This window comes from Atta colombica, unplaced genomic scaffold, assembly GCF_001594045.1.
Source record: "Atta colombica isolate Treedump-2 unplaced genomic scaffold, Acol1.0 scaffold46, whole genome shotgun sequence".
NCBI classification, from domain to species: Eukaryota; Metazoa; Arthropoda; class Insecta; order Hymenoptera; family Formicidae; genus Atta; species Atta colombica.
Window position 1 is genome coordinate 612730 of NW_017259535.1, and position 9716 is coordinate 622445.

Here is a 9716-nt window from a genome sequence, read left to right on the forward strand (position 1 = left end):
TATTTCAATGCGGATATCCGCTATATATTACAGATATCTGCATGTAATTTCATCAATTTTAAAGGCGTTTTAGAATTGTTTAACAACAGTTTGAATTAAGGATGTACAGTCTCTGCGAGATAAATTAAATTTGGAAATGTATTTAATATCCATAATGCGAAAACGAAACAGTTTAGTTCTGGAATATTTTAATTACAAACAAAATGAAAATCATTACAAACTATTGTAAAATACATCTTTAAAATTGACAAAATTACATGCAGATATTTAACATGTAGTGGATACTCTCGCATCATATACGATTTTGCGAATACTCGAATTAGCGGTCTAGTGGTGGGATTTCTCTAAACGTCGATGATTGCCGTTATCGTTAACTAACGACAACCAATGGCAGGATTATCCTGGAAGAAAGCATGGCATTCATTGGCTGTCACTAACGATTGCGACAATTATCTAGATTTGTATGCACGGATAACGGAGCGGGCGGGCAAATACTTGGGTATTCCAAGCTCTAATTGAAACAAGTATTGTAATTAAGTTTGTTTTATTTTGTTAGCGCAAAACCGCGGAATTGTATAACATTCATGTAAACATATATTTACATGTTTATTTTTTTGCTCCACAGTTTATTGTTATTATACGAGACACTTGTGTGATACTTATGTTAAGAATAATAAATACAAGAATAAAAACATAAAAGTGTCAATATATTGAATTTAGTTATAAAATATTTAGTTGGAACAAAATAATGATTATTTATTAAGTATAATAAAAAATTAAAACCCTCAATTTAATCATCCATTCGAATAATTTATAAACATAGAATACCTCTTTAATCTTCTGTTAAGTATAAGAGACAATAAGATATATTTTTAATTATAAAATTTGACTGTAATTAAAAATAATTATTTCATTATGCTATGAAATATACGCAATAGTATCTTTACTGTTTTGACAAAGCTTTGGAAAAAGCAAATGATTTTTCTGTTTTCGATTTTTTTTTTTTTTTTTTTTTGGAGATCTTCAGAGACTGGATTGTCGTTCTTGTACTATTCCTTATTATTTATAAGTAATTTGGGACATTTATTTCGTGTATTTTTATGTTCATTAATAATGTTCTTAACAATGTCCGTAATAATGTCTTTTTCTATTCTTCTTTTAATTTTTTTTTTAAATTTTAAAACCTTTTTCGTTAGGGATTTCTGGAGTCTTCTGATTTTGTTGAATACATATTTAAAAGTTTTTTAAATTATTATTGCAAATAAATCATTATTGTAACATGAATATTAAATTATTTTATAAACGATAAGTAAATGTTTTATAAAATTATTATTATAAATGAATAACAAATTATATTCATTAACAAATATTAAATTAATGATGAATAAATGTTGAATAAACGTAATATTATTACGTTTAATATTATTGCTACAAGTAGATGATTAAAGTGACATAAATGTTAAATGACATTAACGTCAAATAAATTTTTTTTAATTTCGTATCACGAATAAATAACAAATGTAAAATAAATATTTAATTAATGTTTAATAAATATGTTTTCTACAATAAAGTGCGCAAAATATATAATTTATAAGAAATGAATATTTAAAAAATAATTTCAAAACATTGTCTGCTGATTGAAAGCTAGTCATCCACTAAATCTTCTTTTAAAATTTTTCTTTTCACTAAATTTGTTCGTGATTTGGATTTTCTATTCGTGGCAGGTGGTGGTGATATACTATTATCGTCTTCATCATCACTCCAAATCAAATTAATTGTAGGTATCTTTAAAGCTGTTGCATTCTTTTTACGTCGAACTGAAACAGGTTTTTTGGCACGATGCTTCGGAGCGCATGGCGTAACACAAACGCTTGGATCAATTGGGGTTTTTGCATGATCACTTATATCAATTTCGTGTGGCTGCGGAACCGTAAACTCTGCAACAAAGATTTTATCATATATATAATATCATATATATAAATATAATACAAATGAAAAAATTTCACCCGAAATTTATTCTAACAAAGAAGGCTATATGGACAATTCCTGAAAAAATTGGAAGAAATTTTTTCATTAAATTCATTAAATTTTTTCACATGGAAATTTTTACAAAACTGAGCACCCGCTCTACTTTGAAGTTATTAATAATGAAAAATTTCTTAGAGGGAGATAAGTTCACACATTATTTAAAATGATGTATATCACGTAACAAAAGTTTCAAGTAGTTAAAAAAATACGAGGTAAATTCTTGTCCTATTTTCTCATGAATTGCTTATGTTAAAAAGTACATACTTAAGTCTGAAGAATCCAATACCGGCTGGAATTCATTGTCAAGTATTAATTCCTTAGCCGTTATATAGATGGGATGTCCCTGTAATTTATATTTGTAGCATATATTGATAGCTAAATTGGCAATATCGAATACATCCTCTTGTCTCGACGTTATTTTTGCTTTCAGAAAATAACAGAAATCAATCAATAGTTGTATATAATCAGTTATATAACGAGTCTGCCAAGAGAATCGCTTTATATCAATTTCATCACAAGGCCAGTTTTTGGGTAGAACTGATTTTTCTTCTTTGAATAGTTTTTGCCTTAATTGAAAAGCGCCGTGAAAATGATCGAGTGCTGCCATGGTATGATTCTGCAAAGCATATAACTGCGCTCTGATATAAGTGGTAGCAAATACCAAGTATTGATACGAAACGTTACTACATTTGTAGCAATCGCAATTCATATGCGATGTGAATTTTGGCGGATCAAATACTTTCTTGCCGAGCACTGGGGAAGCGCCATACTGAGGCGTATCTCTGACAGGATCTACAATCTTCGTGGGAGTCACTGGAAGTTGCACGAACGATGTTTCAACGAGTTTAGACTCCATCGATAATTGAAACGTCTCGATGTTCAACATGTGTTCAAGTCCTTGTAACTTTACTTCGCAATCCTCCAGTTGTAAACGTGACAAATCGATGTAACATAGCGATTTCAATAGTTCGGCAGTGCGTAACATCGCATTTAAGCTCTGTGCCGACTTTAAGAGTAGTACTAAATCCGGACAAATACCACGAAAAGATAGTAGACTATTTATCCTTACGGACAAATTAACTGTCATAGTGAAAAGTGTATCGTAACTAAAAAGATACGTTGATCGATTTATCCCTGAAAAAGATCGATTTATAAATAGTTGAGTAATTTTATATTTATACAATTTGACGAAGCTTTATATTAGAATTATATAGAATAAAAATGTAAATAGTTTCATTAATTATAATTACATTTTTTCGACAACAGATCTTGATTTAAGGTTCTTACTGCCAATAAACTTTCCACAATATATGAACCATAATTCTCATGCTGCATATTATCTATATAAAAATGACTATTGCGTATGATGACATCTAAACTTAACAAATACACGGTTCTATTAGCAAGAAATGAAATTCCTGAAAGACTCCTAGCTTCGATAAGTAATTGCTTAGCATCATCATACTAAAAACAACAGAACATTTTGTATACATATTATATATTATTATATATATTTGTATTTTAAGCTATTGAAAGATAAATTATGCTAAATTCCTCTTACCTTTCCACATTCAAAATAGAGATCTGCTAAACTTATCCAAAAGATAGCAATGGAGCCAATTACATTTTCGTCCTTAGAATTTCTATAATTTATGATATGTTCCTTAGCAGTAGTGATCCAATCGTAATTGACTTGTCTTAATGATATACAACGACTTGTAACTGTAATAGGATTCATATTAGCTCATTCGTAAAACATTTTTTTTCTTAATTATGATAAATAGCTCAACATACTATAAATAGTTGTATAATCATTCATTTCTGATGCTAACTTATATGCCAAAGTCCATACTTCAGCTTCACAATGTTCATACCGATATAATCGGGCATATTCACCAGCTGTTATCAGCATGCGAAGTATAAGATCAGGTTCCCAATTCTTGATAATTTTTTTCTGTAAAAAATGACATACAATTATTGAACTGCAAAGTTTCTAATAACAGTTGAACGCAATAAATTTTTAATAACTTACAAAATGGCACTTAAATAGTTGTTTCCACTTTTGTACACATTTTTGTAGACACAACATAAGATTGGTATCTTTTTTAACGTTTATCATAGTATAAGCAGGCACTACATTTGGAGAATTGGTTTCGGCTAATTCTCGTAACTTGGGAGCACATAAAGCAAATTTTGTACTTTCCATTTCCATCCGAGTTTGCTTATTCATTATATGCAACTCCTCCACAAACATAAAAAGGCTTAAGTTAGCTTCCAAGCACAGAATGGCCACAGAATTTGACTTATCTTGCTTCAAATCACATATAGCTTGCTCATGATATTTCAGAATAGAACTGTCATGTGATGTGAAACCTAAGAAATAATATCCTAATAATTGCACTGTGTGTGCATATTGATTACTTGGCTGCAACTTTCTAAGTTTTTCTAGAACTGCTGCCACACCATTTGTAAATGTGATCTGTTCCTCTAGCAAATTTTTTATTTCATTTAAACACAATTCAGTACAGTCATACTTAGAAATATTGAGTGAAAATCCCAATTCATTCTTTATCTTGTCTTTATCATTTGTTAAGCAGTCTAGCATAGTTAAATTTGCAATTTCTTCAGAAGCATTTTTCTTAATATTTATCCATGTACGAAAAGCTTTTGTATTCGATTGATTATAAGTTAACAAAGCATTCAATGCACATACTGTCATGGCTTTCCTATATATATTATTATTGTAATATATAACACTTAATCTGTGTAATGCAAAAGAAAGAATATTTTCATAGTTTTGGGAATTCTCAGAATATATAGAATTTGATTCAATTAATTCAAGTTGAAAAATGGAAGTACATAAAAAGGAGAACAAATGTACACTTTCTTCATACACATGTTCAGATAGTACACCTATATTATAAATTAAATTACGACAAGTATTCCATGATTGTGTCCAACGCTTACATTCGGTTTCTTTCATTTCACGAATAATCGATTCGACGTTCTGTTCCAAGATTTTTCTGCTAAGAGCACATACATCGGCCGGCAAAGTTTTAACAGAAAATTTACATAATAAACTAATACATCTACATTTCATCACTATAGCATTGTATAAATCCCTCTTAACTGTGCACAATTTGTCCTGGCACCATTTGCATTTGATTGACACTTGCTTAACATAAAATTCATCTACATGTATTTGTACAAATAAATTCATTAATTCTAGCAAGATGCCAGTATCAAGCAAGTTCTTGAGCATGTGTTTATCAGTTTCTACACATTTTTCCCAGTACGTAAACATTGATTCAACTATCTCTGCAATACAGAGTGCATTCCATTTAAGACTTTCATATCCATATTTTTGCATAATATTCAAATTACAATAAATAATATTTTGTACATTTTTGGCATTATCCTTGACAAGATTTTTTATTGGCACTAAAAGATTCATACACAAACTCCGAAATTGCTGAAAAGATTGATAGCATTCCTCGTCTTCTGCCACAGGAGTCTCAAAATAACTAGACAATTCATCTAATGTTGTTACTACAGATTCAATATGAGTTGTATTAATAGTCTTACATATTACATGACACATAATATGAACTATATAACGATATATTAAGTATTTCTCATCCTTGTCTAAATATAATTGCAATCCTGACAAGTATTCCAATATATATTTACAAAAGTCATCAAAATATTTTGTGTCCTTATCAATTGCTGCTATTCTGTCCAAGTATATACTTATCTCCATAATTAAATGTTTCGTATAATTTTTATATGCTATCTGTATCATTTCCATTTCATACTTCAGGACATTTTTCAACTTACTATAATTCTCTGTGTTTAATGACTCATTTGTAAGAGTAATATATACATTGTTAACTAAAACACGCCATAAGGATAATACTTTTATCACAAGATTCATGGTGTTGTTTTGGAGACTATACAAATTGCCCGATTTCAAGTAATAACAGATCTCTGCCGCGTCCTCGTATAAATTAAAAGAAATTAAACACTGAACAATTTTAAATACAGCTTTGACAAAGTTGTTGTCATCAGGTACTTTGATCAGCAACGAACAAAGTAATTTAGCTAATACAGCAATACTCTTTCCAGTCTCACAGTTTTGTTTATTACATTTATTATATTTATCTGCCACGCAACATAAGCGTAGTAATAATTTAAATAAACCGTCATTGAGTTTACCATTGGATTGCACACGGATAGTCATCTAAAAGATATTAATAGAAAATTGTATTCACAAATGTAAGGCTAATATTTTAAATGAAAAAGAGCATATACCTGAATATCCTCCGACACATCTTGCAATTTCCCCAACTGTATCAATTCCGTCCATTTCTCAATTTTTGCCTGCATCTCGTCTATCCTTCGAAAAGTAACAATCTTATGCAGTCTTATGTAGTCAGTCTTTCATGATGTAAGCGCTGCAATTCCCACACTTTTGACTTGTTATCGTACAAGCTGAAAAGACCGTTTCGCCAGGCGACGTTTTAAAATTATGACGTGTGCAAACACAATGTCCTTTTCGCGCGTCTTTTATAATACCGCGTATCCTTTTTCAGATATAATGATATCAGTAGTTATGAAACTGGCCAATCACTGTCATTCCATTCTTCAGAAGAATGCTATGATTGGCCAATTTCACAACTACAGACTGTTGTCAATTTAAAGGCCGACATTTATTGAACACAGGACTAATATCACGAGTTATGATTGGTTAACGATAGCATGCTCATTGCCGACATATTGACGAAAACGCCACATAAGAAGAGGAAGAAGAAGAAACTAGAAAGTGAAAGAAGGGCATGTAGTGACGTCACGATCAGCGTGCTGTTTCTTTCAGTTAACCTTTGTTAACGTTGGTTGGCCGAGTGATTGAATGTAGTTTTATTGTAATTACGAGAAATTTGTCAAAAATGGTTTCGAGAACGACATCGAGAAGGATTCCCGAGGTGGAACCGCGCATTGACTATGTGCAATGCGATGGACTGGTGGTGATGAAGATGGTGAAACACTGCCATGAGGAATCCTCTGGCAACATGGAAGTCGCCCAGGGCGCTCTTCTCGGCTTGGTTGTGCAAAATCGTTTGGAAATCACCAACTGTTTTCCGTTTCCCAAGAATGATGAGATCATGGATGAAGAGGAATATCAACTCGCCATGATGCGGAGATTGAGATGGTATGTGTCAGTGGGTGTTCAGAAATAGCCTAGCTGTGTCTTAGAATTATTGCTAAGATATTAGATGTAATAAAAAGAAATCCATTATTTTTGCATGAAATTGAATGGAAAAATAATGGATTTCTTTTTACTACACCTAATATTATTTTAATGATAGGGTGAACGTTGATCACTTCCATGTCGGTTGGTATCAAAGTGCAGACGTCGGCAACTTTTTGAATCTATCTCTGCTGGAATCGCAGTATCATTATCAAACTTCTATCGAGGAATCAGTTGTTCTTATTTATGACACAGCAAAATCTGCCAGAGGTTTCCTGACCCTTAAAGCATATCGACTCACTCCACAAGCGATACAGATGTACAAGGAAAACGAGTTTACTCCTGAAGCTCTGCGCACTTTAAAGATTGGATACGAAAGTCTCTTTGTTGAAATCCCAGTGGTCATAAAGAACAGTAACCTAACAAATATCATGATGTCGGAATTGGATGAAATGATTCCTGAGGAACAGGGTACGAAGTATCTGGATCTTGGAACAGCCACAGTATTAGAGAACCAGTTGAGATGCTTAATGGATCGAGTGGATGAATTGAATCAGGAAGCGATGAAGTTTAATAGATACCAACAATTGGTGGTTCGACAGCAGCAAGATAAGAATAGGCTCTTGGCCAAGAGAGCTCAAGAAAACGCTGCCAGGGCTGCAAAAGACGAACCACCGTTACCCGATGATGATATCAATAAGTTGATGAGACCTCTCCCAGTTCCACCAAGATTAAATCCAATGATTGTTGCTGGACAAATTAATACATATAGTGAACATATTTCGCAATTCTGTGCTCAAAGCTTAGCAAAATTGTATATCACTCAAAGTTTACAAAATGCAAAGGAGGCAAAGTCTTCCCATTGATAAGATTAATGTATTACAATTACTTATAAAATATTCAAAGAAATGACTACAGAATTAAATAAAAGGAACATACGATTTTCCAAGAAATTTTCATTTGTTTAATTATTTTTATATTTATTTAAATATTATTTATTAAAATGTTATAATACATACATTAAAAAATTAATAATTATAACAAATAAAATATTATAATATACTGTACAATATCTTTGATAATATTTAATAATTGGCTAAATTAATGTAATTAATAATTTAAAAGTTATTCATTTTTGTTATCATCTTATAATCCTTTGAAATATTCAGCTGCCAAATCTTTGGTAGAATATCTCCACATCTTCCTTCTACTTTTAAATTTATACACTTATCAGCTCTAGTCTCGCCAATATTTACTATTGCTATTGGTTTCTTGGCATCAATCGCTTGTAATACAATTCTATATGCGGAGAATGTACTAAGAGTTGTTCCTAGAACTAGCAAAGCATCTAGATTCTCTACATTATTTTTCACATTTTGTACTTTCTCATGTAGTACATTGTCTCCAAAGAATACAATATCTGGTTTCAAAATGCCACCACAGTTATTACAAGCAGGAACATTGAAACCTTCCACTTGTGCCTATCAAATGTATGTATGTATTTTATTAAAAATAATAGCATTTAAAACATCGCAAGTATAAATGTACATATATACAAATATGACTTGTATATACAAATATGACTTGTATATACAAATATGACTTGTATATACCTGTGTTAATTCTACATCACCATCAGGTCTAATCATCTGAGTAGTTGCGATCATAGAAGGATTGAATTTTTGAAATATTCTTTGAAGTTCGTGTCTGCTTATTTTATGATCGCAATTCAGACACATTACTCTGAATGCTGTTCCATGCAGCTCAATCACCTTCTTACTACCTGCCTTTAAATGTAAATTATCTACATTCTGTGTAATGATACATCCCACCTTTCCAACATATTCTAAATGTTTCAATATCTTGTGTGTAATGTTTGGTTTAAGAGAGGAAAACCTATAAACATATGCTGATAAGAGATGTTGATACATCTCTATTAATTTTTTTAAATAATATATGAAATCTAATGTGGGTTTGAATTACAAAAAGATAAAGACCTTGGCCATCCGATATAATTTCTGGCCCAATATCGTCTTCTGATTGCTTCGCTGTCACAAAATTCCTTATAAAGAACTGGTTTGTGATTACTTCGGGCATAAAGACCGACCTCGGCTGATCTGTAATCGGGGATACCACTTTCCGTGGATATTCCTGCTCCGGTTAATACGCATAGATGGTGATATCTATCGACAAATTCTTTTAATCTCATCACATCCTCTGTTGACACTGGATAACATTTGGGAACGAACGTGAGGTTCGAGACTGCAATATGATAAACATCTTAACACAATTATAATTAAAACGTTTGAAACAAGCTTTTATCCCTTTAAACAGACATAACCAACTCAGCATATACTTACAATAAAATTGTGATGAAACATTTGTAAAAAGTTTCGCATTATGACAAGTATATCTCATAATCATAACAAAAAAATTTGTA

At 31.3% G+C, this 9716-nt stretch overlaps 3 protein-coding genes across 3 annotated transcripts; 1 reads left to right on the plus strand and 2 right to left on the minus strand.

The window, feature by feature from the left end:
* Positions 1-1579: 1579 nt before the first annotated feature.
* Positions 1580-6567, minus strand: LOC108691367. The gene is made up of 7 exons (XM_018199071.1): positions 6340-6567; positions 4061-6268; positions 3823-3982; positions 3590-3750; positions 3279-3492; positions 2293-3162; positions 1580-1937 (listed from the first exon to the last, which is right to left on the minus strand). The coding sequence occupies exons 1-7, from the start codon at positions 6412-6414 to the stop codon at positions 1645-1647; spliced, it is 3981 nt and encodes a 1326-aa protein (XP_018054560.1). The 5' UTR covers positions 6415-6567; the 3' UTR covers positions 1580-1644.
* Positions 6568-6974: 407 nt separating this feature from the next.
* LOC108691358 (eukaryotic translation initiation factor 3 subunit H) lies at positions 6975-8205 on the plus strand. The gene is made up of 2 exons (XM_018199061.1): positions 6975-7237; positions 7395-8205. The coding sequence occupies exons 1-2, from the start codon at positions 6975-6977 to the stop codon at positions 8140-8142; spliced, it is 1011 nt and encodes a 336-aa protein (XP_018054550.1). The 3' UTR covers positions 8143-8205.
* A 189-nt stretch (positions 8206-8394) lies between these two features.
* LOC108691339 (NAD-dependent protein deacylase Sirt4-like) lies at positions 8395-9716 on the minus strand. The gene is made up of 4 exons (XM_018199036.1): positions 9637-9716; positions 9274-9538; positions 8890-9172; positions 8395-8757 (listed from the first exon to the last, which is right to left on the minus strand). The coding sequence occupies exons 1-4, from the start codon at positions 9698-9700 to the stop codon at positions 8395-8397; spliced, it is 975 nt and encodes a 324-aa protein (XP_018054525.1). The 5' UTR covers positions 9701-9716.

Excerpts from the sequence above, each read along its gene's own strand:
- LOC108691367 (XM_018199071.1), bottom strand. The coding sequence starts at position 6,414 with ATGCAGGCAAAAATTGAGAAATGGACGGAATTGATACAGTTGGGGAAA. Across the intron at positions 6,269-6,339 it reads ATGTGTCGGAGGATATTCAG|ATGACTATCCGTGTGCAATC; the intron begins GTATATGCTCTT and ends AATATCTTTTAG. Across the intron at positions 3,751-3,822 it reads TGATTATACAACTATTTATA|TTACAAGTCGTTGTATATCA; the intron begins GTATGTTGAGCT and ends ATCCTATTACAG.
- LOC108691358 (XM_018199061.1), top strand. The coding sequence starts at position 6,975 with ATGGTTTCGAGAACGACATCGAGAAGGATTCCCGAGGTGGAACCGCGC. Across the intron at positions 7,238-7,394 it reads ATGATGCGGAGATTGAGATG|GGTGAACGTTGATCACTTCC; the intron begins GTATGTGTCAGT and ends TTTTAATGATAG.
- LOC108691339 (XM_018199036.1), bottom strand. The coding sequence starts at position 9,700 with ATGATTATGAGATATACTTGTCATAATGCGAAACTTTTTACAAATGTT. Across the intron at positions 9,539-9,636 it reads TGTTTCATCACAATTTTATT|TCTCGAACCTCACGTTCGTT; the intron begins GTAAGTATATGC and ends ATCATATTGCAG. Across the intron at positions 9,173-9,273 it reads AATTATATCGGATGGCCAAG|GTTTTCCTCTCTTAAACCAA; the intron begins GTCTTTATCTTT and ends ATATGTTTATAG.